This window comes from Dicentrarchus labrax, unplaced genomic scaffold, assembly GCF_905237075.1.
Source record: "Dicentrarchus labrax unplaced genomic scaffold, dlabrax2021, whole genome shotgun sequence".
NCBI classification, from domain to species: domain Eukaryota; kingdom Metazoa; phylum Chordata; class Actinopteri; family Moronidae; genus Dicentrarchus; species Dicentrarchus labrax.
The window spans coordinates 356,388-383,915 of NW_026136995.1; the positions used below are offsets into that span (position 1 = coordinate 356,388).

Sequence of the window (27,528 nt, forward strand, 5' to 3'; positions counted from 1 at the left end):
TGAATGGCCACGTGAAGGGAAGCCTCTCCTCCGTCAAAAAAACAAGAAAAAAAGCAACAGTTCTCGCCCTTCCCTCTTCTTTTCTCTATGTCAGGTTAGGGGATGCAGTGTGGGACATGAACAACATTTTTTTTTTCTCCCTAGTCATTCACTTTTTGTGTTCCTTTTCATACTATGACACAAACCAGTGTTCGCTCTCCGGAGGGAAAACAGGCTCAGTTTCATGAGTCCAATCACGGTTTTCCAGGAACTTCCCAGCACCGGCGTCGAGGGTTTGGTGCTTGTTTGGGAAATCCAGCAGAGTGATTCTTCATTTTTTTCTGTCACCATATAAGGACAGATGAATATTCTCAGGTCATCTTTTCTCCTTTTGACACTGCTTTCCCATTTTTCCCTTGAATCACAGATGCTCATGGAAAACTTTCCTTTTTCATTGTCAGACACGCTCCCTTTCCCATCGCCTGCTTCTCCACCTGTCTGTTGAAGTCAAATGAATCTGTTCTTTTCAGTTCTCATCTTCTTCTGTCCATACTCATATTCATTCCTCTGTTGCTGCAGATTCTCATAAACAGAAAAAACACATCGTGCAGCTATTCACTGCGTTGGGGTTCATATCATTGTTGACAGATTGATTGATTAGTCAGTTAATCAACTGGTTGGTTGAATGTCCCACAACAGGGATAAACAGTTGGAAAGGAGCAGAGAAAGAAAGAAGGATGACAGAGACAGAAAGACCAGAGGCTTCCCTCCATTAATGAACGGGGTTTATTCTATAAAGACTGATGCTGGATATAATTTTATTGTCACTACACTGGAGAGAGAAAAATAAAATAAAAAGAATCGAGAACTGTATAAAATATATTTCAATGGAATGTTTATTATTTACCTTTTCTATTTTTGAAACATGTAAAGAACAAAAAAGGTGAAACTGTAATAATTCAACAGCATTTGTGAAAAAGAGACTTATAAAAAACAGTTCTGTTGTTAAAACGTATGAAGGTTTGACTGTGAATGCTGATTTACCTGAGCAACTCTTCTCCTTTACTGATAGGATAAATAAAAAAAACTGATGAATATTAATAAAAAAAATCACCGAACTACTGGGAAAAAGCAAACAAATTCAGTTTAAAGAGAAAACCTCAAAAACTAAATAAAAACATTAAAAGCTTATGCCAAAATTTCCCATTTGTGTCCTGTGTCTTTTTTAAAAATGTTATCCATTTCTGGAGCAGATTTTCTGACTCACTGTTGCAGATCTCCAAACATTAGGAGCAATCTTCACACTTTAACACTTGCAAGAAACTGTCACTCACTCATAACATTTAGCCTAACTTGTCTGTGTAAGGCACTGGTTCCAAACCCAAATCCCCCACTAGGGGTCACCAAAGGCACATGGGGAGGTTCACGAGGCCTTCTTGATTTTAAGGTGAGTTAGAAATCCATATCTCAGTATTTTGTTCACTTCTGTAAAGAAAACTAAATGTAGTACCTACTATAAAAATTACTATTACTACTGAGAACTGTAAGTATGATAGTTAAAAACAAACATTGCCTAAACAGGAAATAATCTGCTCAAAATTAATCCAGATCACTCATTTTACACTTTCTGGAGTAATTGTGTTCATTGTTTGGGTTTATTATACATACATACATACATATATCCAAAAAATATGCCACTTAAGCCTTGGTCTTCAGTGTAATGAATTACAGAAAAGTAGTCCCTTAAGCAAAAAGGTTGATAATCACAGCTCTAAGGAACTGTCAGTATGACATTTCGTATTTATATGGCGCCTAATATTCTGACTATAATCCTAAACAGAATACAAAAATGTAGATTTGTTTAAAAACGGATTGAAATTTCAATAATTTGCAGAGGGGTACTTTAAATCGGTGTAAATTGTACCATGAAAACCATTTAATCGGATTACTTTATGACTGCATTCTTTCTGTACATGCCCTCCATTTTGAAGCAAATGAGCGTGGATGTCTTCTTCCAAAAAATGGCAGCTTCCAGGCTGAACTCGGCCTCTGCAGAGAGTTTTAAGACAAACTCTTAAATAATTGAACATTACAACAAACAAACAAGTTTAAGATAAAAATGGATCAAACCGGGATAGACCGAAGTGCTGATCATCCCCATCAACTTTATGAAAGCGTGGAAATATTCATCACTTTTAATCCATCTCACACAGCTGCATCCAGACCGTATTAGATCACATCTCATGTAAACACTTGACTTAAAATAAAAAAAAATTGTGCATGTAGCTGCAGACTTTGACTCAGATATCAACAGCTGACTGAATTAACTCATGTCTTACAGAAACCAGTTCCAACAGTCTGCTCGCAGTATGTACTTAGATTAAAGCATTAATGTCAGACAGAAAATACAAAAATGAAAGTACACTAAAAACAAATAACAAAACAACACATTTCTATATAAAAACAACACAAAATGTTGTTATCAGCACCTCATTGGCTTCTGTCAATCTGGTAGTAATCTTGTATTTCATCTTAAACTTTCCCTTGAAATACACCACACACTACAATATCATCAGTATATGTTCATATTATATAGAGTCTAAGGTTGTGGCAGTTGTCTCAAATGTTTTGCATACAAGAATATACATCAAGACCATATTTATAGATTTGTATAATAAATAGTAATACAAGTCATTCACAGAGACTAGCTCGTGTCACTGGATTAAGATATTTGAGCTGTACATTTCAAGTCTGTGTGTAAACCTTAAAACTAAGGATATTGAGAATGATGGTTTTCATTTGACATTTGAAAACATTCACTCACTTTACATCAAGTAGGACTAATATTTCTTTCCTACAATACCCTCTAGTGGACACAAACAAACCCAACATTTGCTGCATACTGCATAGTTCATTTTTTCAAACCTGTTCACACAGTTGATGCATTGCGTGTGAAAGCAATGAAATATGATCCACACCAACTAGCGTTTTGCTGACAGTGTGAAGCATTTTGAAAAACTGTAACAAAGAGTGTATTTACAGTTTTTCTTATTTGCTTTAATGCTTTTGTCCGTTCAGTGGTTACACTTTCAAAGCAGTTCACACACAGGCCTGAACTGAAAGTTGCTGGCAAAAAATTCACTCTCAAAAGCCTTAAACATAATGCTGAAGGAAATATGTTTGCTTTGAACATTATTGGGAAATGACTCCAGGACCGTACAGTAATGTAGTGTTTCATAAAATGTTGCCTCTGAACCGATTCCAGGCAGGTATTATGTTGTCACCACAACATAATTATTTAGAACATAGTAATTTAGTGAGATACAAACTGAATTTCTAGGAGACAGGGTTGAAAATAGTAGTCAGTCATCTCTGGGGCATGAGCCGCCTGTTAGCTAGAGATCATCATGGAGTGGGTGAGAGGGGGTGGCACTGATCCTGTCCCCCATCCTCCTCCCTGCCACTGTCTGCAGACTATCCTGCCCGCCATGGAGTCGGCCTTCCTTACCAGCTTCTTGAATAAAGGTACATTATACTAGAGACTTGCAACAAATACCTACTGTTCATATAATAGAGATAGCAGGGAAGTAAAACAGAAAACTAAAAACAAATATGTGCACTGTAATGTGTCACTGTAAGTGCATTCAATTATATTAGATTTTTGGTCACCATGAGAGTATTTAACTGTAATATTGTTATTGGTCAAAAATAGACCTGTAATATTGGTAATGTGTAAACCTCACCACATGGGGTCACTGCTCAGCCAATAATGAGCGGCTGGTGATACAGCGCCACTGAGGCAGGATTTGTTTTTAATCATATATGTCCTTATTATTTTAGTGTCCTTCCAATACATAATTTGTTAATTAGTTGATGCAGATTTTTTCAACCCTTTGTGAGAGCAGGTCTCTGACACTGAATACTGCACTCTAAATCTAAATCGCAACAACAGGTCCACCTATTCAACAACTTAAACCAAAAAATCTAGTAAACTGACCTTGAGTTATGATTATTTAGTCAAGTTATATGATTATATACAGAGACCTACTGGTTCCCTGACATGTTCCTTTCCAGAAAATATAACATTCGTAGACCCTGTTTTTGTCTCCAGCATGAGACATGAGACTTGTGTTCAAGCTGGGCTGGCAAAAGCCTGACATCTACTGTGACTGGACTTGACTAAGCAGGGTGAGGCTGGTTCCTGCAGGTCCACAGACTGTTGAGCTTAAACATTTTCTTATTAGAGATTGAGATGAGTTGAGTTTGTTGCAATCTGCAACTTTGCCACTAGATGCCACTAAATCCTACACACTGGAAGTTTGGAAAATCATTTATCCAAAGTATTAAAGGGGTTACTCTTTTTTGCTCCAAACTGAGCTGTAAAGTTGATGAATGTGACAAAATACTGACCACGTAAAGAATTATCACAGAAAACAAGGGAATATTTGATGTCTTGTCTATGTTATAAGTGCTATACATGAATAAATATATATTCCTGTAGATGAACAGTTTGTTATCCTACAGGTATATAGTGGTGTTACTGTGTTTAAGGTCAGGTAGAGCCAGCAGCAGCCTGGCTGGCAAATAAATCAGCACAGAAATGCCAAAAACTGCAGTGTGTATACAGTAGAAATACATTATATTAAACCAGGTATTCCTTTGTAATAAGACATTTCCTGCTGTTAAAGAGAACCCCAGGGTGTCTAGGACCCCAGACGGAACATTAGGGTTGAGAAAAAGACTTACCAATGATTCATGTAAAAGGGGTTGTCAGATATCACGTAGAGACTGTACAGATGCAGAACCTGGACCATGTTCTGTTCTAACAAGGACCAACAAGGTTTTGGCTTGTTCACTCATTACACAACTGGTTCAAGCTAGTCTGCCATTAACCTGCCTTGGCTGCATTTGTGTGTGTGTGTGTGTGTGTGTGTGTGTACAATCAATAGTTATATCAGACTCAGGTTGTTAGTACTGTTCTATCCTGCCTGTGTCGTTTGAGGTTAGAAACTCATTCATTGTTGACATCCAGCTCAAAGGACATTTACTGACATTATAAAAAGAAACATTTTACCTAGAGGTGTGAGACATTTTTTTTAGGTAGAGCAGCATTCCTAAAATGGTGGTACCCCTACAGATACTGTGGAGTAGGCTTTAAAACAATATCAGTCATGCATAACTCCTAAAATAAGTTAAATAAAAATGTTAACGTCTGTTTGATAAATAATAATAAACTAGCTATTTTATTCAATATTTGTAATATTTTCAATGCAATCACGTGCACAATGACGTTTGTTCACTGTGAGCGGGAAGCCAGTTTTCATATTAAAAGGCAAATGAAAATCAATTCTTAGTTGAAAAGTAGCAGCAATACAGCTGAAAACACGAAAGAAGAGGAGAAAAATAAATTTTTTCTCCTACCGTCAGCATCAGGAAAAATACGCTTGAAAGGGATTTACCTCGATGAGCTGCAATGATCTAAAGACAAAGTTATTTTACCAGCTTGTTTATTGAATCAGACACTGATGGTGCAACGCTGTATTGTACCTCTTTATATAGCCTTTTTTTCTACTAAAAATGTTTTGTCAGGGGGAATTTGGCTTAAAAGAAAATTGAAAACAATTTGAGAACCGCTGGGGAAGAGCACCTCAAACACGGCAGGCAGATCTGATTGTCTTTCAGTCAAGCCCCGTTTGGAGCCTGATGGACCAATACGTAGTCATTCGAGCTCTGAGTGTATGAAACAGAATTTTCCAACTAAACTTAAGTCTTTGTTTTAGAAGAATGTTTGTACAATTATTGTTGCAACATCACAGAGAGAAAAATCTAAAATCACTAGACCTCAAGAATGGTGTAATTTACCCTTGACGAATGTCGCTGTACTACTTTGACTTTAATAAGGCATATTACTACACATTCAGAATCATCACTGCTTTTGCCATTTAGTATTGTTGTTACATGAGGCTAAAATGGTTATTTTAAAGGCTAATTATTAAGTTTTTGTATTTCTCTTTGTAATATAGCACAGTTTGTATTATTGTTACAGCTCATCCTGAGAGAATATGAATGTCTTACCAAATTTCATGGAAATCCATCCACTAATTAAAGATAATTCGCTATGGTCCAAAGTGACCCGTGGCCTGACCAACTGACAGCACCATCCAACCCTGGAGCAATAACCAATACTAAAGTATTTTATATATTTGTGATCTACTTTTAATGATGTAGGTCTTTAGTAGGAATCACTAGGTGCTGGGGCTGACAAACAAATAGCTTGTTTTGGTGTTTACATGGGATTTGTCGACAATAAGAACTGTAGAATAAGACCAGATCTATGCTTATATAAATGCTGCCAAGATGGAGGTTGACCTGCTTTAGCTCATCCTCAACCTGTATACAGCATTCCTGCAGTTAAACATCACCACAGCTACAACTCAACTGTCATTGCTCCACTCTATTTATGACCTGACACTTTCACTCTTACTTCCACAAGAGCAGGTTGATCTCCTATGGCCCACACACACACACACACACACACACACACACCCTGCGTGATAACTGAAGTCCCAACAAACAAGGTGCAAGGTTCATTTATTTATCATTCTCCAACACAGGGTTGTGAAACTAAATGTTGGTCATGTCCCTATATGTTACTCACCAAACAAGAATTATATAACACACCCATGGTGGCATGGTAGCCAAAGTCCCTACATTGACCCTGGGACTGTTGTGAGCCAGGTAATTTCAACAAAGAGACACACAAAGATAGGCATGCACACATGACTTTACATCCTTCCACATGTTATGTAACTCAGTCTCTGATTGGTCGGTGTTCATATTGCTTCCCCCCTGCACAGTTCATGGCCTGTGAGTCTGCTCTGCCACAAGCCCTGAATCAGCAGAACTGAATTCACCTTCTGAGCAAACACACACACACACCCACACACACACACACACACACACACACACACACACACACACTCATACATTAATCACACAATATATAAACCAATAAGAATAAATAGGGATGGGACAATATACAATATGATCACGTATCATGATAAAAACTCCATGATATTTGAATTTCCAATGTCAGGATAATCAGAAATCGGGATAATTGGCTCCCCCGCATACAGTCCTATATTGATTTCCTGATTTATTTTGAACAATGGGAAAAGAGGGAGGCCACAGCCTTCCTTTTATTCCAAAATCTTCAGCCTGTCACCATGACTAAAGCTTTGGGCTGCCCGTTGTATCTCCCACAAAAATAAAGTTAAACTGAAATGTGTGGAAATAGTATAGATTCCAAAATATAGAACAAGGATATGAGGTACCTATCTATGATGCAACAATAAATATATGTTTGTTAACAAAATGTAAGGGGATTTCTTTGTGAGTTTTATAAAGTGAGGTATAAAGTATATCGATATGATTATTGTGATATATTGTGTATAGCAATCATTTTGGCCAAGATAACCGTTACATGAAATTTTAATAACATCCCAGGCCTAATTAAAAAAACATATATAATAATAATATAATAATAATAATAATAATAATAATAATAATAATAATGACATAAGTTAAATTCATTTCAGGTTTGTTTTTATTTATTTTCAAAACTTTTCTTTATAAAAAATAGATGTCCTTCAATATGAACAGTTCACTTCAAATATACAATAGAATACGGGCACTTCAAATGACACAGTAACACAGTGTCTGGGTCACACATACACACAGTGAATCACAATATGCAGAATAACATGCAGTTATCGCAGTTTGGACCCATTGCAGGTCTTCCACAAGCTTCCACACTCATAATCTTCCACAGCAAATGAATGGATAACTAGAACTGTCAACAGACGACAAGTTTACATAACTCTTTGACAGTGTTACAGTACCTGCTAAACTCTAACCAAATAATCCTTAATCCTTGTTCATTGTCAGTAACCGAGCAGCTGAACATGGTTGTTCTGTATCTTAAATTAGGCCACAAAGCAGGAATTTAAGAGAATATTCACTTACAGTTTGTTCATGACAAAAAGTAAAACAACAAACAAGTTTGCATAGAAAGGAAATGTTCTGATTCTTGCAGCAAAAGAAAAAACACACTTCTCAGTCAACGTCATGCACTTATTGAGGAAAACCTTCCGCTGGCATCTCGAAACCTGAAGGACCTGATAAACACTAAAAAATACAAATGGCAAAAATGGTTGCTAGCATTTGTGTGAAATGCTTTTCCATGTGAGGTTAGGGTTGGAATAATATCAAGCTGGAAGACATTTTGTTCTAGACTTAGCTAAATACTCTCAGAACATTCTACGACCCTCTTCCCTTCTTCTCAACGTCTTACTGCTGCTGAGAGATATCAGTCAGCTGTTATTACGAGTAGCAATGATGTAGGCTCAAAGTAAACTGATGCTGTAAAAAGACAAAGTAGAACTTGTTTCTTTGATAGTTTTGTTCCAAATCAGCGGCTTCAAACCAAATGCTGACATGGGTTGGAACGGCCACACGTCAACTGTTTACAGAATGAAACCGTCTCTTCACAGCCTTCAGGGCTGAAGTCGAATTCACAATTTTGTTATCGTGACAGCCGTAATTTTAACACAGCTTACTTTAATGTTGTCTTAAGAAAAAGACAATTAGCTGTTAGCTAGGCTAGCTCATGTTGATTGTAAATGACAGAGAGCTGGCAGAGAGTGTAATAGCTGTTGGAATCTCCCGGTTGAACTATTAAAAGTTCTGAATCTAGATGTCCAGCACTCGGGGTTATGAAGCAGCTCGTCTGTAAAGCCAACATTAGCTCGAGCAGCGACAGAGAGGAGCTGCCAACCCATTGTCATATTGTTTAGTGCTTAGCTGAAATGAGTATCTGCTACAGATCTGGACTTTTTTTTTTTTTTTTTTTTAATCACTTTCAACTCTGAGGCTGTTCTGTAAATAATCTTCTAATAAATATAGCAACTTCTGATGAACCCATATCATTTTCAGCCTTTTTCAACAACTTCCAGTTAGTCCCGCCTACTTCTGCCCATCTGGTTTAAGCCCCGCCCGTTCCGAGTACAGATACGTATCCTGATAAATTTGTTGGTTGAACAGATACAGATAATGGTGAACTCATCAGATGTGACCAGCAATTTGTCATACAAATGGACAACTGTTGGGCTCTTATCAATAAATGTAAGCCCAATATTAATTATCCATATTTGTCCTTTTTTTTCTTTTAGGCCTACCATCCGTTCAATTTACCTCTCCATCTCGCTCTCTTTCTCTTTTTCTGAATTTCTACCGCTGCATCTTTGACTGTCCGCCATCTTGACTCACAATGTCAACCTTGTTCTTCTCTCCGTTGATCTATAGCACACATGTAAAGAAAGCAGGAGGAGATACAGGAAGAAGGCACTCGCTCCAATCAAGGAAGTTCCCAGCCAACTGGGACGCCGATGCTCTGCCTTCTCTTTGATCTCTTTGGCCACAATTGGTCACTTTCATCGCCGTAATAGTTCTGGTCCCACAATGCCCTGCTTTTAAAAGACATTTTATGGTCAGCTTGTTGGAGTTTGTGTCAAAAGTCATGTCAGGTCATGACTCAATCACTTGGCGGCGCGGTAGATGGCCAGGTCCAGCGGCTCCTTGGACGGAACGCACCAATCATCTGCCTCCAAACTCAGCTTGTAGTGACGCAAAGCGGTCTTGTTAAAAACCGGCAGCCTCTCCACTGAGTCTGTGGACAACGCCTTGGGACAGACGGAGAATTTTAATGCACGGATGACTTACTGCAAGAATAAATAGGGATACTTTTATTTGGCTAACATCATGTTTTGGTTCTCATGTATGTATGTGTATATATTACCTTCAGTTGTATGACAGCGTCAGTGCCGTAACCCTCCATAGAGTAGAGCTGTAAGTCTCCCTGGAAGTAGCGTGCGTAGAGACGAGAGATGGGCAGACCATAGCCAAACCCTGCCTGCACACACACACACATACACACGTACACATGTTAGCTCTTCTCATGTATTAGCATTGTGTTGGAATGTGTGTGTTTGGGTGTGAATTGTTCACCAGTGGGGCTCTGTGTCTGTCTCCTATGGAGGGTCTGGGAGCTGTGGAGTACATGTAGCTGAACAGACGCTCTGTCTTCCTGAAGGGAACGCCGCCTCCTCTGTCGCTCATCTGGAGAGAGACGGAGATTGTGGAGAGGTTAACACAGCAGCGAGGGCTCAGCAGGCAAGATAGACGCAACACATACAGTCTGAAAGAGTTAGATCTCAGTTTGGAGAGAATACCTTCAATTTTGTTACCATGCACCATAGACAGGAAGACCTGTAAGAGTGTGTGTGTGTGTGTGTGTGTGTGCGTGCGACTCCACCCTTAATAAAAATTTTCTATGGCAGGCCATTAGGGCAAAGTTTAAAGGTGTGAAACAATGGTTAGCAAGAGTTAATCCTCTCTAAATATGGAGGCAGGGTGTGCCAGGAGCTAGTGATGTCATTGAATGGGCTCTAAATCTGGGTGGATGATGATTCTTTGATGATAATGAGGGTTTAAGGGGTTTATGTAACCTAATTAAGACACTGAACAGAGGTGAGTCAGGGTAACAACGGGGGCAATGGGTGAAAACACGTCACTTCAGAATGTGGATGAAAAGAAAGCATTCATTCCTCTCTTTCTTTTAATAGCTTCCATCATAATCACCTTAGTGTATACATAACGCATGTGTTACCTCAGTAGAGCTTTAGTGCTGGGAGCATTACTGTGATTTTTTGGAGTAAAGAAATTTATAGTTGAGCCAACTCTGTTTCTATTTTTGGTTTAAGAATTGAGGGCATTCAGATAACACCTTTCTTGTTCTTTCAACTTGTGACGAGCTACAAAGCTTAGTTAATGTTGTGTGGATGTTTGCTAATGCATTCTGGGGCAGAAGAATCAGAATCTCTTTGGCTTTCCCTCTGGTTTGGTTTCCACTCTGGTTTCCACTGTAGTACTAACCATGTGTTCAGTTCATGCGGAAGCTGCGAGCGGGCCACTAACTAAAAAAAAAACGTATTACGATTTAAGAGCGGAGCTGTCACTCACCTTGATTGACAGGTCCTCTCCACCAAGGGCAACCATGACTTTGATGGGTGGGAGGGTCCTGCTGGCCTCATGGGTCTCAATAGTTGCTCTCATGGCATTCTACAGAGAGGAAAACATGAGGGTTTATGAGCTGTTGGGCAGCCATTATGGTCCATTCATTTTTTACATTTTATTAAAATAAAAGCCAATATCAGATAATACCACCGGAAACTCAACATGTTGTAAAAAGCCACACTGAGCTAATTGCTAATGTCAGTAAATTCACTTCTGGAATATTTGCAAGTCATAAGAATGTCTCAAGTCTTTGCACCCATGTCCTAAACTTTGAGTCCTAAATAAGTCAGCATTTAATGTTTTTTTGTTTGCAGATGCAGTGTTATTTATTACCTTGAAGAGTTCAAACAGCATGTGATACAGGTGAGATGGGATGTATGAGATATGGATGGACTCTCTGATGTCGTTGGCTAGGGGAGGGGGAAAAAAAACGTCAATGCACACACACTTTAACAAACTACGTGTGTGTTTCGTCGCAGTTTTTTGTGTGCGTCTCACCATTCATCTGCCTCAGCTCCAGCTCTGGTGCTCCGAGGTAATACTGCTCACACAGCAACTTAGCACTCTCGTAGGCATCTAGAGACAGAGAGCAAAAACAACTGTATTCTTTGCCCTGCGTAGATATGATAAAACAGACATAATGATAGATAAAGACACAGAACAGATGTGATAAATACAAGCTTATCATCAGTATAAACATTATGGCTGACAAGTGTGTTGAACCACAAACAACTGCTCTACTCTTTCTGTTCAAACACTGAAACTGGCCCAAACTGGATGAGCAGCCTGCCAAGCTCTGTCCCAGTAACCTGCTTGGTTTGATGATGTGAGGGCTTTTGTTCCTCTACCAAACAAGATGGAGGTTTGAGGCGACAGTACACACACTAATGCAAAGGTGACGGTGGGTGGGAGGTCTACAAGGACCCAACAGCTAAATGTTTCCCTTGGGGGGGCCAAGACAATAAGCTCATAAGTGGTTCTTTAAATTTGATTTTAGGGAGTGCAGTATGTTCCAGATTAGGAAAGTAGATTTGCAAAAAATTTAATTACAAACCAACTAACATGCGTTGAATCTGGAGCTTCCACTGTGAATCTGGGGGCTCTAGAGCATTTGCGCATTTAGCAAATTTGATTGCTCTCCAGTTTTACATACTGCATATTATACTGGATATACTGCATTTACTGGACACACATTCTATATAATGACCATCATGGATGGACGGTTAGTGTGATTGTAATGCAAGTATAATGGGATTAAGAGCAAATTTGAGTCAGCTGATATAAACCTAATTACCACTGCCCCTCTCTCCTCTTTATTCTTACCTCGTGCCACCTCTGTCACGTCACATTTGGAGTCAATGCAGCCAATGGTGTTGGGGTGGGCGGGGTTTATGTTGCCATTGAAAACGAGAGCTGCAAGAGAAGAAGAGTAAATTACTCCTCCTACAGCTGCTAGTAGCAGTAGTTTATGAGCTATATATTGACATAATCTGACAGTGTCATATGGGGGGTGGGGGGTGCTCACTGTGCTGGTTGATGAGCATGCGGATGGAGATGCGGCTGGTGTAGAAGCGGTCCAGGAAGTATTGGATGTTGTGGTCAGTAACAGTATCATGCTGGCCGAAGGCGTCTTTGTACTCAATTATTCCCTGAGCCATGGTGGGGACCACCTCGTTGTGCCGGTTCCTGATGTCCTCCAAGACCTCCACAAACCTGGAGATTGGTGGGCGCAGGAGGGACAGGTGCAGAAGGTTAGGTTAGAGGGAAAAGAAGTGAAAAGTTATCCTATCCACCTCTGCTTGTTTTTTTTTTTTTTTGTGTGTGTGTTTACACTCACGTCTCAAGGACACTCTGGTCGTCGGGGTTCTTGTCCAGGAACTCCAGGATCTCCATCAGGCTCTGGATGTACCTAAGGGAACACACACACACACACACACACACACACACACACACACACACACACACACACACAAACACCCACACACACAGGAGAGTCACTTGAGTGTGGCAGACAAACCCGTTACAACCTGTTAGTTATACGGGTAAATTCCACAGGGCGAGCAAGACAGCAACACAGAGAGAGAGAAAGAGGGAGGGAGGGAGGGAGGAGGGAGAGAGGAGAACGTAAACACCACCATCCATCACCAGACCTGACATGTAGTTTGAATGTGTGTTGACGCAATTCAACTTGACTCTGGTTCCCTGAGGTGACCCACCTCCCAGCAGATCACGAGCAGCCTGCTAATCAGTTAGTGCAGTTTGCTGCTTCTTATTAGACACTACTGGTCCATCAGTTCCCATGTCTTTATCTGCAACAGCACACAGATCTGCTCTGTAAATCACATGTCTGGATCCAAACCCAGAAGGGAGATTTTTGTATTAGATTGCTGCTGAATGCTGCTGATTCTCTTTCTAAATAGACAGAACTGTACAGCCTGCAACCGAAACTAAAAGAGCCACAGACTTTGAACCGCCAGATGTGTTGGCTTTTTTAGCTAATGCCTTCTTATCTACAAGCATGACGACGTGTTTTGTATTGCACTTCAACAACCAATGAGGAAAAGGGCACTGCTAACATACTTTGAAGGCGAGCCACATTTAGACTATTAGATGTATAGCTAGGCATCCACGGCTCGTTACAGCGTGATATTTGAATGATGATCAGTTTGGCATGGAGTTCATTACTCAGTACCACTATAAACAAAATACTGTCTGTATAGTCCTAGTTAGTGCCTCTCATGTATTACCGATACATTCCAGTCAGAGTAAAATATCTAATTTCTGAATAAATACCTTGAAAAAGCCAGAAGGTGGTATATGAAACACTGGAGAAGACATTTCCAGAAGACTCTTCTAACATCTAGATACGCAATCTTTAATTTGCTTCCCCAAGTAACCTCTTTTTCCTGCTCCAAACAAGGAATGGTAGTTGTGACATATGTCCTTGCTCAGTTACAGTATAGAGTATATCACATTTCCACCAGAGGACCTTTCAGCTGCTATTTCAGAAAGACATCTCATAAATTCTATGACATTAAGTGTCATGTTTCCACTGTAATTTGACTCTTATTTCATTCAGCCAGTCCGGTTATGTTTTACCCCCAAAAGAAGAGAAGAAAATCAAGACCATTTCCAGTAAGCAATTCCTAGAAAGACTCAGGATTTGGGAAAACACAGTGCAAGGTAATGCAGTACATGTTTTACTTGTTTTCAACAACATCAACTTCTATCACTGAATGTTGGACGATCCCGTCCTAAATCAACCTTTCTCTGCATTATTGTGTGACAACGTCTCCAACTTCCCAAGATCAGCAACATTACAAACCACTAACAACAATGAGGTCAAAGGTCATCTGTCCATGACAAAAGATGGAACAAATGAATTAGCTTCGAACCAGAACGTTTTCTTTTCTTTGAAAAATAAAAGACACAATGTCGGCCACTCTTTTAGAGTGTCTTGTTTCATCAACTGAGAACGATCTTTAAATATCTTCCACAGTTTATTCTTGTGAATGACGTTGTTTATCACTCAGCAGTGAGGCTGCAGTCCTGAACGTGCTGTCCCCTTCAGCTGCAACAACAAGCAGGCAGAGGAAAAAGAAGAAGGAAGGCAGAGAGTTAGAGGAGGAACTGGGACAAAGTTCAGCCCCCCCCCGCGCTGAACGGTACAGAGGAGAGTGTGAGGCTGTGCCTTGAGCGAAAACATTAACAGCTCCAAGGGTAGAAAGTTACATCTACACTTGTTGCTCTTACATTTTAACATTTTAAAATTAGTAATGTAGAAGTTCACTTGGTAGGTTCTTTAAACACACATTGTACTTCCTTTGTAAAAACAAAAAGAAATGTAAGGTGTTATTTTACAGTGAGATGTAAGGTCAGTAAATCAGTCACCAGTGAATCAGGTATTGTATTAATCCAGTGGTTCTCACTATTATTTCACTGAGTAACGTTAGCCCAATGAGAGAATATATAAGAACGACTGCCTTCAGACTTCTTATCAAATACAGGTCCTGATGTGAATCAGTTTGGGGGTCCTTGACACCAAAAAAGGTTGAGAACCATTGATCAATAAGTCAGTCATTCAGGGAGTATTCATTCAGCAGTCCATCACTATCTCACCAGCTCTGGACCAGGTGGACGGAGGGCGTGGCCAGCAGCCGGTCCGGCAGCAGGTTGATCTCCTTCATGATGTTGGACAAACGGACGGGAAGCTCCTGGCGCAGGAAGACAAACGACGTGCGCTCGCAGGCATTGGTGGAACCTGGAGAACACAACAGCATAGCATATCAATTCAATGTTAAAGGTTTACACCTGATTAAAACCAATACAACATTTGTGACAAAATAATCTTAACTCAAAGTCCACTTACTAGCCTATTATGACACTTTCTACTGCATTTCACAGTCTTCATCAGCTAATTGACATGGCTCACAATCACAGTGACCTACAGTGAGTATGGAATTCCCGTCCTGAGATAACCAGATTGTACACTGTGGGATTGTTGCTGTGAAATCCATTCACTGATGAAGGACGTGAGATGTGGTTGAAAGCTCTGCAAAACTTGTAATGAACTAATAAAAAGGTGGACAATTAGAACAAAACTAAGGGATTCTACAAAAATGATTAGAGTGGTAATGGGGGCTCAAACTTGTTTCACTTCAAGCAAAAAAAACCAAAAAGTTGCTGTTTGCTGCATTTGGAAACGGGCACCTTTAGGAACCAGTTGTCTTGATTCACAGCTATTTATGCACATACAAAGGAAGGCTGAAATAAGATACACATTTATAATGTGAATTGTTTTTCTCGTACAGTTCCTAACAAAAGTCATCATCATTTGCTGTCACTGTCTATCACCATCAACTGCATTAACATGAGCAGCAGCAATTCAATCAACAACAACAACATCATCATCAGGTTTCAGTGAGGTCACAGCAGTCAGACATCCATGGGCGGATCTAGAGCGGTGCCAGAAGCCCTACAAACACCCCAGGTGCCACAGGGTTCCAACTCTTTTGAACTAATTCTTTTCCAGGAGTTTTCCTTGACAATACAGGTCAGCACTTGCTTACACATAATATAAGCTGCGGTATCGGGACTGAATATGTGACAAGTTGGGAATTGATACTCTTTAGACTGTTGTGCAGGTAAAGGAAAGCTGAATATTTATTACATTTATTAAGAGTGTTTATTTTTTCATTGTTATTTAATCCTAACATGTAAAAATTCTAATATTCAAAGTATTTCCAATCTTAACCTGTGATCTACAGACTGGTCTCAGTCCTGTACTCTGAGATCAATTACTTTAGTCTCCGCCCACATACCTGGAGAATTCGCGCTCTTCGCTCTTTTCTCATTCGAGTAAAGCTCGCGCAAGAGACACACATCTAATATCTTTTGTGATTATTTCTCCCCTCTTTAGGTATGTTGTGTATGTGAAACTAAGTTGTTTTGTCTGTAGTAACTTGTTGACATGTTAAGAATATATGTATAATGTTTCTGTTATTTTTCGGGTAGATGTAGTCAAGTTTTGTTGTGTGTGTGTGTGTGTAAACGGGCAGGCTAGTTTAACCGGCACTCGCCGTTGTGTGTTAGTCTAACCGCCAACCGCCGTTGTGTGTTAGTTTAACCGCCAACCGCCGTTGTGTGTTAGTTTAACCGCCAACCGCCGTTGCTGTGTGTGTATGTATGTACAGGCAGACTAGTTTAACCGGCGTTGTGTGTGTGTGTGTGTGTGCAGGTCCCAGCTTCGCCATTTTTTGTGTTTCTGTATCTTTCTGTGTATTTTAGATACATTTCGTACATTTCCTGTTCCTGTATCCTTCTGTGTATTTTAGATACATTTCATACATTTCCTGTTCCTGTATCTTTCTGTAGTGTGTAAATTGTTGTATTTTATTGTTACATTTCATATCTCATTCGAGTAAAGCTCGCGCAAGAGACACACATCTAATATCTTTTGTGATTATTTCTCCCCTCTTTAGTTTGAGGGATAACATATTGGAGGCACCGCTGGGATTGCTGCTCAGATGTCCAGTGTCCACAGCCTGTACGCTGAATTCTGCACCAGCTAAATCCCCAATCTACACCCAGGCAGGCTGCAGTGAGGAAAGTGTAGCTGTTCAAGGAGAACTGGAAGCTGGTGGTCGAGTACACGTTACCTGAGGCCAGTTAGAGCTCATCAGGGACAGTAAGGACCCACCAGTTCAGAGTCAACTCCTGCACAGTTAAAGGCCCCTGCACTGTCAACATGTCAGCCCTGGAAGAACTGCAGGAAGAGGTAGTAGGAGTGTTGCAGACCCTAACTAGAGACAGTTTACTGGGAATCTGTGACTTTTTGAGCATATCAGGCGCACAAGGAGCTAATATTAAAGGAAAATCCCGGATTTCATTGGTGACTCACATTCTTAAGCACCTTGAAAGAGAGGAAGTGGCAGAGCTAGAAGACGACGGTGTGTCAGAGTTGTTGCTACTGAAAGACAAAATTGCAGAGATGTTCAACGGTGGGGGTGATAGTGAGATGACACATGTTGAACACCACATTCGGAAGACAGAGACACAGAAAGAAATGGATCAACTGAGCTTTGCAAGCCAACCGCAAACATTGGGAATGATGCAGACTACTACAGTCAATGCCCTTGTTAATGACTCCCTGCACCAAGCCACCGCAGGCTCTCCAGTGAGCATTCAACCCTTAGCTAGTGCTCAGCAGCAGACGAGTCCACACTGGCGTAAAGATTTCAAAGTTTCTGGACAAATAGGCGAACCAGGTCAGAGAGATAAGCTGACATTTTCCAGTCTTGCTCATCAGATTGAGAATGGACTAAACAGGGGTTATCCCGAGATAGAGATTATGGATGCTGTAATCAGAGCTATCTCTCCAGGCTCGCAACTACGCAGCTATTTAGAGGGAAAATCTCACCTGACTCTTCCCACACTGAGATGCATTCTGCGGTCCCACTTTCAAGAAAAGAGCGCCACAGAGCTTTACAAACAGCTAGCATCAGAAGCACAGCATAGCAAGGGAGACCTCTCAGAGCTTTGTAATGCGAGTTTTAGATCTAAGGCAGAAAGTATTATTTGCATCCCAAGAGTCAGAATCAGGGCTTAAGTATGACCCAGCTCTAGTCCAGCGCATGAGTTTACACACAGTGCTTACTGGTCTCCAGAATGACAGCATCAGGATAGACATGCAGCCCCTCCTGCTAGATACTGAAACCTCAGATGAGCTTTTTGTTAGAGAGGCTAAACATTGCCTGTGCTAACGAGGCAGAGAGAAGAAACAAAAAGAAGTATAGCACCCAACAGCTAGCTACAAGTGCAAGTGTAGTCCAGTTAGAAGATCCACCATCTACAAAGTGCGCTGTGAAAGAAGCTAATATAAGAGTACCACCTGAATTGATGGCAGAGTTAGCAGAACTTAAGACCGGTGTTGCTTCTCTTAAGGGTCTCAGTGCAGAAATCGCCCAGATTAAAGAGACTCTACGGCAGCCTACATTTCAGCCCCAACACTATGCCCAGCCATTTTCCCAGCAGCAGTATTATAGCAGCCAGAGCCTGCCCCAAGCACCAGCTCCAACACGGCCCCAGTATGCCCCTCACCTGTACACCAACCACTCTGCTCATGTCCCAAGGAGGTGCTTTGTCTGCCAGCAGACCAGATCAGATGAAATTTGTACACACTGCTACCGATGTGGGAGTGGAGAACATTTTCAAGCTGGATGTAAAATCAGAGGAGTCAGACCGTCAAGAGAGGCCCCTTTAAATGGCAGGGGGTTACCACTGAGGGACGAGTGTTAACCGTAGCCAGTAAAGTGTCCCAGAAATGTGCAAATTGTGGCAAGGAAGCCTCACCAAAGAAATTGAAGAAATGCTCATCCTGTAAAAAGACACTGTATTGTTCCAGAGCATGTCAAAAACAACATTGGACTGAACATAAAAGGAAATGTACTCACCTGATAACTGACAATGTTAATGGAAAATCTCCCTGTAAAGACAAAAGTGCACATTATTTGCCACTCTTAGCTCCAGTCGGCCAGCCGCACAAAGTCACTTCACTAGTTGGCAGACAGTGCCTTGTTGAATGCTATTTAAATGGTCACCAACTCCAAATTTTATGGGACACAGGGTCCCAGGTGTCAATTATTGATGAAAAGTGGAAAGAGGAATACTTACCAAGTTTAAGACTAAGAGAGGTTTCAGAATTCCTGGACTCACCTAATGATCTGACATTGACTGCAGCAAATGGAACTGAAATGCCTTACCTGGGATGGATTGAGACAACCTTCCAGCTCACCTCAGAAATGGACCAAACAAAAGAACTACTCATTCCAGTGCTTGTGATGAAAGGCCGTCACCTGTCGCATCCCATCATCGGTTTTAATGTCATTGAGCACATCTTGGCAAATACTGATAAGACCAAACAGTACAGTGCCGTGAGAAAAGCTTTCCCAAGTCTAAAAAAAAAAAAAGTGAAAGCTTTTATACAAGCTGTTAATGCAGAACAGGTAGATGAGTATGCAGTGAAAACAAAGAAAGAGATGGTTGCAGTACCAAAGCACAGTAGCATTCAGATCGAGTGTCGTGTAGCTGCCCAGCCTTTTGAAGATGACATGACCATGCTGTTTCAGCCAGGTCTGAACCCCCAGTGGCCAGAGGGTCTTGAGTTCTATGATACACTAGTCAGAGTCCAGAAAGGTGCTTTCCCAGTCATCACAGTTGATGTTGTTAACCCAGCTGACCATGATATTGTTTTGCCAGGACGCACAATAATTGGTACAGTACAAACCATCGTGACTGTGTTGCCTGCCCAGATTTTTGAAAAAACTTCAACCTCAGCTACAGTGAACCACACCAGCATCCAGACCCCGTGTAATGCTAGTGAACAGTGGGATCCACCTGTAGATGTAAGTCACTTGAATGAAGAACAGAGACAGGTAGTTAAACAGATGCTTAGAGAAGAGTGTCACTCCTTCTCAAGATCAGACAATGATATTGGCTGTATTGAAAGACTGCGAATGACCATCTCTCTTAAAGATCCAGAACCAGTAAAACGCACATACCTGTCAGTACCTAAGCCACTGTACCAGGAAATGAAAGGTTACCTCCATGACCTAATAGCACAGGGCTGGGTCAGGAAGTCAAACTCGTCATATTCTTCACCTGTTGTGTGTGTGAGGAAAAAGGATGGCACCCTTCGCGTGTGTATCGATTACAGAGACCTGAACAGGAAGACTCATCCCGACCGCCAGCCCATCCCTCGGGTCCAAGACATCATGGACAGTCTGGGTGGTAATTCCTGGTTCACTCTCCTGGACCAGGGGAAGGCTTACCACCAGGGATTTATTGCTGAAGAAAGCAGAACAATGACAGCTTTTGTTACTCCATGGGGACTTTATGAGTGGATACGCATCCCTTTCGGCCTCATGAACGCCCCTGCTGCTTTCCAACGTTGTATGGAGGAATGTTTGGAAGGGCTCCGGGATGACGTCTGTATTCCTTATCTGGACGACACACTGGTTTTCAGCAAAAGTTTCGTTAAACATGTGGATGATGTGCGAAAAGTGTTGAAACGTCTCAGAGAGTATGGCATCAAACTAAAACCAAGTAAGTGTGCCCTCTTTAAACCTGAAGTCCGTTATTTGGGCAGGATAGTCTCTGCAGAGGGCAGCAGAGTCGACCCAGCCGATTTTGAAGCAGTTAGGGCCTTGAAAGACATCAGACCACAGAATGTGGGCCAGCTCAGAAAAATGCTTGGTCTACTTACCTACTACAGGCAGTATATTAAAGACTTCTCCAGAAAGGCCAGCTGCCTGTACGGCCTCCTGAAGGCTGATTCAAAAGAGGTCCCTGAAAACACAAGAAAACCAAAAACAAAGAAAATGAGTCATGTTGTGCCCTCAAACAAGCCAATCAAATGGACTGACCAGCACCAACAGGCACTTGAACAGCTGATTGACTGTTTGCTCCATCCACCAGTGTTAGGGTTCCCTGATTTCACTCAGCCATTCATAGTACACACTGATGCATCACATCAAGGCTTGGGAGCAGTACTGTATCAGAAACAGGATGGCAAACTGAGAGTCATTGCCTATGGTTCACGCTCGTTGACAGCAGCTGAGAAGAATTACCACTACCATGCAGGCAAGTTAGAGTTTCTTGCTTTAAAATGGGCAGTCACTGACAAGTTTCGGGATTATTTATACTATGCTCCGACCTTCACTGTGTATAGTGATAATAACCCACTCACCTATATCCTGTCTACTGCAAAGGTGAACGCAACCACTTCCAGGTGGGTTGCAGAATTGGCTGATTTTCACTTTACAATAAAGTACAGACCAGGGAAAGAGAACAGTGATGCAGATGCTTTGTCAAGGATGCCGCTTGATGCAGAGTCACTAATGAAAGAATGTTCTCAAGAATTGCCACCTGACGCTATCGCTGCCACAATCCAAGCAGTTGAGGTTCAAGAAACAACCCTGCCGTTTTCAGCAGTATGTATGTCAGTCTCTGCCGAAAGTGAGGTAACCACTGCATCAGTCAGTCCCATACCAAAAGATGAGCTAAAAGACGCACAAAGATCTGACCCATGCATCCATCCTGTGTTAGAGAGCAAACTGTCAGGCTCCAAACCGCTAGCTAGAGAGCTAAAGACATTCAGCCCAAAGACAAAATGTCTGTTCAGAGAATGGGAAAAGCTGACAATAGACAGTGATGGTTTAATGTACAGGAAAACCAAAGTCCACAAACAGTTGGTCCTGCCAGAACAGTACAAAGGAAAAGTGTTGGAGGAGCTGCACAATAACATGGGACACCAAGGTGCTGACCGCACAGTATCTCTAGTACGTGAACGCTTCTTCTGGCCCTATATGCAGTCTGACATTGAGCACTATGTTACTAAAGCTTGCACCTGTCTCAAGCAGAAAAAGCCATGCCATGAAGTGAGAGCTCCCTTGACAAACATTGTGACAACACAGCCATTTGAATTAGTATGTATTGACTTTCTCCATCTCGACTGCTGCAAAGGGGGATATGAGTACATCCTTGTCATTGTGGACCATTTCACCCGTTTTGTGCAAGCGTATGCCACCACATCAAAGTCAGGAAAAACAGCTGCAAACCTCATCTTCAATGACTTTGCTCTCAAGTTTGGGTTTCCCTCCCGCATTCACCATGACCAAGGGAGAGAGTTTGAAAACCAGTTGTTCACTCACTTAAAGAAACTCAGTGGCATGGCTGGGTCCAGAACAACACCGTATCACCCGATGGGAAATGGTCAAGTGGAACGTATGAACAGAACATTGTTGCAAATGCTCAAAACACTGACTGAAGCACAGAAATCGAACTGGAAAGAGTCCCTGAACAAACTTGTGTATGCCTATAACTGTACCCGTTGTGAAGTGACAGGTTACTCACCCTTCTATCTTTTGTTCGGGAGATCACCTAGGCTTCCTGTTGATATGCTGTTTGGACTGTACACAGAGTCAAGTTCCAGTCAGCCAGACTATGTGGAGAGATGGAAACGAGGTATGGAGGAAGCATACGCCATTGCAAATGAGAATGCTCAGAAAACTGCTGAAAGGAGTAAAAGATATTACGATACTAAAGTAAGGAGTTCAGTGCTACAGCCAGGTGAGCGGGTCCTAATAAAAAACCTGACACCAAGGGGAGGACCAGGTAAACTCCGCGACTACTGGGAAAACACAGTCCACACAGTAGTGAGACAGATGGGATCTGATCTTCCGATTTATGAAGTGAGACCAGAAAAGGGTAATGGCCGTTCCAGGGTCCTGCATAGAAACCTGCTCATGTCCTGTGACTACTTACCTTTTGAGAGACAACCAGAAGTAACGACAAATGACAAAAGTAAACAGAAAAGACAGTATGAGTCTGTGTCACAGCCTGCAGAGTCTGATGAAGACAGTGGAGATGACTATGACTTCCATTATGAGCCAATTCAAGTCTGCACACCGCCAGCAGTAACTAATGAGAGACAGTCTGGACATGAACTAGTGACACAGCCAGCTGTAGTAGCAGTCCCTGCTGCCACCTCAGCACAGCCTCTCATTGGTGATCAGTCGGAGGAGCTCATCACACTTGAAAACCTGCCTGAGGAGGAGGAGATGAACTTACCTGGTGAGAATCCGTCTGATTCTCCAGATGCCTCTCCTGCATCAAGTGTTGCTGAACCTGAGGAACCGACCTATCAGCTACCACAGAGAGAGAGACACCCGCCACGACGCATCACCTACGATCAGCTGGGTATCCCGTCCTGTCATAGCATCCAGCCACAGCCGCAGTTGTTATCTTTCTATGCTGCGCCAGGACTGGTCCCATGGTGGCCGCCCTTGCAACCATACTACTTTCAGCCACCCTGTATGTATGGATCCCAGCAAACCTGAGTTTACAGAGGTGACATGTTGGACTAGGACCATGAACTACTTATGGACTGTTTTCATGGACTGTTTGCAGATTGCACAGATCATTGAAACTGATGGACTGTTGATTAGTATGTGCAGAGACACTTTTGGACTGTTTATACAGCAGCCAGTCAACAGATTTGGACTGTGAATATGGATTGTTGACGTATTTAGACTGACCTGACGAATTTGAACTGTGACCTAAGTATTACTTCACAGAAGAGGATTTCCAGTGTCATGTTCTCATTGTTTGATTGATTTAATGTCGAGACGACATTTATGTTGTAGGGGAGAGTGTGACAAGTTGGGAATTGATACTCTTTAGACTGTTGTGCAGGTAAAGGAAAGCTGAATATTTATTACATTTATTAAGAGTGTTTATTTTTTCATTGTTATTTAATCCTAACATGTAAAAATTCTAATATTCAAAGTATTTCCAATCTTAACCTGTGATCTACAGACTGGTCTCAGTCCTGTACTCTGAGATCAATTACTTTAGTCTCCGCCCACATACCTGGAGAATTCGCGCTCTTCGCTCTTTTCTCATTCGAGTAAAGCTCGCGCAAGAGACACACATCTAATATCTTTTGTGATTATTTCTCCCCTCTTTAGGTATGTTGTGTATGTGAAACTAAGTTGTTTTGTCTGTAGTAACTTGTTGACATGTTAAGAATATATGTATAATGTTTCTGTTATTTTTCGGGTAGATGTAGTCAAGTTTTGTTGTGTGTGTGTGTGTGTAAACGGGCAGGCTAGTTTAACCGGCACTCGCCGTTGTGTGTTAGTCTAACCGGCATTCGCCGTTGTGTGTTAGTTTAACCGCCAACCGCCGTTGTGTGTTAGTTTAACCGGCATTCGCCGTTGTGTGTTAGTTTAACCGCCAACCGCCGTTGTGTGTTAGTTTAACCGCCAACCGCCGTTGCGTGTGTGTGTATGTATGTACAGGCAGACTAGTTTAACCGGCGTTGTGTGTGTGTGTGTGCAGGTCCCAGCTTCGCCATTTTTTGTGTTTCTGTATCTTTCTGTGTATTTTAGATACATTTCGTACATTTCCTGTTCCTGTATCCTTCTGTGTATTTTAGATACATTTCATACATTTCCTGTTCCTGTATCTTTTCTGTAGTGTGTAAATTGTTGTATTTTATTGTTACATTTCATATCTGATTCGAGTAAAGCTCGCGCAAGAGACACACATCTAATATCTTTTGTGATTATTTCTCCCCTCTTTAGTTTGAGGGATAACAAATACACACCCAGGTTTACGAAGCTGATCTTAGTGAGGGGCTAAAACACAATTTACAGTTTCCATCATTGGAAAACTAGTCTTTAAATGTCTGCCTTTTCCAGGACCTGTGGGACACTGTGCCACCCCAGCTTGTTGTCAAATGCTGTCAGATGAACACAATTATTCTAAAAATCACGTGTTAAAAAAAATAAAGAAATGAACACGGATAACATAATGTGTAATTTAGTGATCAAGGAAAAAGTCATGTATTTAGAATTGATTGATTTCCTATGCCTCCTTTAGATATGCCTATTCATCGCTTTCCTAATGTGCCCCTCCGTGAGTATTTCTCCCCCTGCACACATCGAGAACAACAAGCTTGTTCTTCAGTGATGGGCTGAGATGGTAACTATCGATCACTTACCGCTGTTCCTCTGTCCCCTGACTGCTAATCTCTGCAGCGGGGCGCACAGATGACCGCAGGCCCCCTGTAAACACAGTGAGAACAGATACCACGGCGCACTCACCGAAATCCAGGAACTGCTTCATTGAGAGAGGAGAAGGGGAGAACTTGGAGTAATGGTCGATGTGTTTGGGCACGTTGGCCAGCGCTGCAGTCTTCATCAGAGACCGGACGAACTTCATTTTACTGCTCATCTTCAGGAAGACCACCTACTTAAAATATATTACTGGGAGCTCAAGATGATGTGTAAGGTCCTCTGGCATTAAAGGAGTCTGCGGGATGCTGTGTACAGTCTGCTGCAGTGTGAGCGGCGCTGCTATTTACCAGACAGCCTCAGCCAATAGGAGGGCGCGGCGGGCGGCAGGGAGCCAATTGGACTCCAGGAATCCCACCCACATGCACAGTAGGAAGATAGTAAACAAGGAGACGTGAGAGGGCGCGAGCATGTGTGCGTGTGACCGGGTCAGAGCTTACGTAACGTTTCAGAGTTTATCATCACATTAGCACAGACTGTGAGCAGAGAGAGCAACTCTACCGAGCAACAACAACAACAACAATGACAGATTCATTATCAATACATACACATAATGCTGCATTGTTATGGTGGATGGTTTGTGTGGCCTAGAAATGAAAACAGATTCAGCCTGTTGCGCAATATATTTACATAAAGATTTTCAACCTGTTTCCGAGGGAGGATCCTGACCCATGTTTGGTGTCAAATGCAGTCGATATTAACACACTAATTTAGATTAATTTAAATATAACTCGTTCAAAAGTGGAACTTTATTTCATGATCTGTTTTGGAAAAAGTGATCGGCTTAAGTTCAATGGAAAAAAGACTGAAAAATGTTTGAAGGAATTAAAGAATGTTTTGATTTTGAATGTTAAGTTGTCCTTTATTGATCCCCGTAAGGAAAATTCCTTCTCTGCATTTGACCCATCATAAATACTAGAAGCAGTGGGCAGCCACCGTGCAGCGCCTAGATAGCAGCTCCACATCTGAGCCTGTGCCTATAGGTCAAGGGCACTGACTGGAGGAATTAACCTAACATACATGTTTTTCACCCATGTAGATTCTATCTGAGCAAACAATCCCATTTAGTTTTATTCACAGAATTAGACAAAAAAATAGATATAACAAATAATATCAAGGCTTTGCAACCCCCATGTGAGGCTTTGGTGACCCCCCGGCTTGGGAACCACAGCTCTAGGGAGCGAGATAAACTGATGAATGAAACTGATGAATCTGACAATGAACCTCATTCTCCACTACTCAGCAAAGTGTAGCTGAAAAAAAAGTACAAAAGCTATATCTTGTGTAAAAAGGAAAGGACTTCCTTCACTAAAGTTTGGTTTGGTGCTTGAAAATTAAACAGTTGCAATTCAAAAAAAGGTTTTTCACTTTGATATTGTTTTAACAATTTTTTATATAGACAGTTCTTTTTGCTTACAAAACCTAAAAACGTATCAACTTATTATCATTAATTATTATTAGTTTATTTAAAAACAGAAATTTGAGTTTGACTTAAAACTAAAGAAAATAATGGAGGAAGTTGCCAAATTAAAATGTAGTGTAGCAACATTTCCATTACTACCAGCTAAGACATTTCTTAAGTTGTAATGCTACAACCTGGTTTAGTAAATCACTAGTTTGAAACTATCAAGTCGTAACTTTCATACCAAATCACAGCTTGTACCTTTACAGTGTTGTTGTTTGCTTCATTGCATGTCCCAGTGTACCAGCGTCCTTAATGCAACACAGAGAGTTACATCACTCTCACGCACACGTATATTTATAGTTATAATACAGCAGTGAACGAGAGAACACACTATTACCAATAACATGATCAAGTACAGGACAGGGAAACAGCAACAGTCACAGCACAGTGATTACGTCACTGCATTCCTCAGCACAGTGCATGTTCCTCGAATAATAATCTGTATAGACTGGGTTATTAATCTCAAGCTTAGGCTTCAAATCAAGTGGATATCATCCAGAGGTAGTCTTTTTAGTACATGTTGTCCTGTCTGTTTCCCCTGAGCAGTGTTAATACTGAGCTGCAGTGGAGGGAGAGTAACAAAAAGAGAGAATTCTGTATTAAAAAGGTTATCACTTCAACTTGATTTGTCTAACTCGAGTAGCTGAATCCAAAATAATGATCAGTCATTATTTTAAGACAGATTTAACACGTTTCAGTCCTTCAAAGCTGGAATAAAAAGTCCTAAAAGATCCAGTGTGTAACATTTAGGAGGATCTACTGGCAAAATGTAATATACTATTCATAGGTATGTTTCATTATTGTATAATCACC

At 41.2% G+C, this 27,528-nt stretch overlaps 1 protein-coding gene and 1 long non-coding RNA gene across 2 annotated transcripts; both read right to left on the bottom strand.

The window, feature by feature from the left end:
- Positions 1 to 743: 743 nt before the first annotated feature.
- On the bottom strand, positions 744 to 4,803 carry LOC127361033 (uncharacterized). Its single transcript, XR_007884023.1, has 2 exons — positions 4,726 to 4,803; positions 744 to 3,490 (listed from the first exon to the last, which is right to left on the bottom strand). It is a non-coding gene; the product is annotated as an uncharacterized LOC127361033 (long non-coding RNA).
- Positions 4,804 to 8,963: 4,160 nt separating this feature from the next.
- On the bottom strand, positions 8,964 to 25,518 carry LOC127361023 (pyruvate dehydrogenase (acetyl-transferring) kinase isozyme 2, mitochondrial). Its single transcript, XM_051395590.1, has 11 exons — positions 25,281 to 25,518; positions 15,232 to 15,373; positions 12,950 to 13,021; positions 12,638 to 12,825; positions 12,436 to 12,525; positions 11,611 to 11,688; positions 11,446 to 11,522; positions 11,059 to 11,157; positions 10,045 to 10,155; positions 9,836 to 9,949; positions 8,964 to 9,719 (listed from the first exon to the last, which is right to left on the bottom strand). The coding sequence occupies exons 1-11, from the start codon at positions 25,408 to 25,410 to the stop codon at positions 9,576 to 9,578; spliced, it is 1,245 nt and encodes a 414-aa protein (XP_051251550.1). The 5' UTR covers positions 25,411 to 25,518; the 3' UTR covers positions 8,964 to 9,575.
- Positions 25,519 to 27,528: the final 2,010 nt, after the last annotated feature.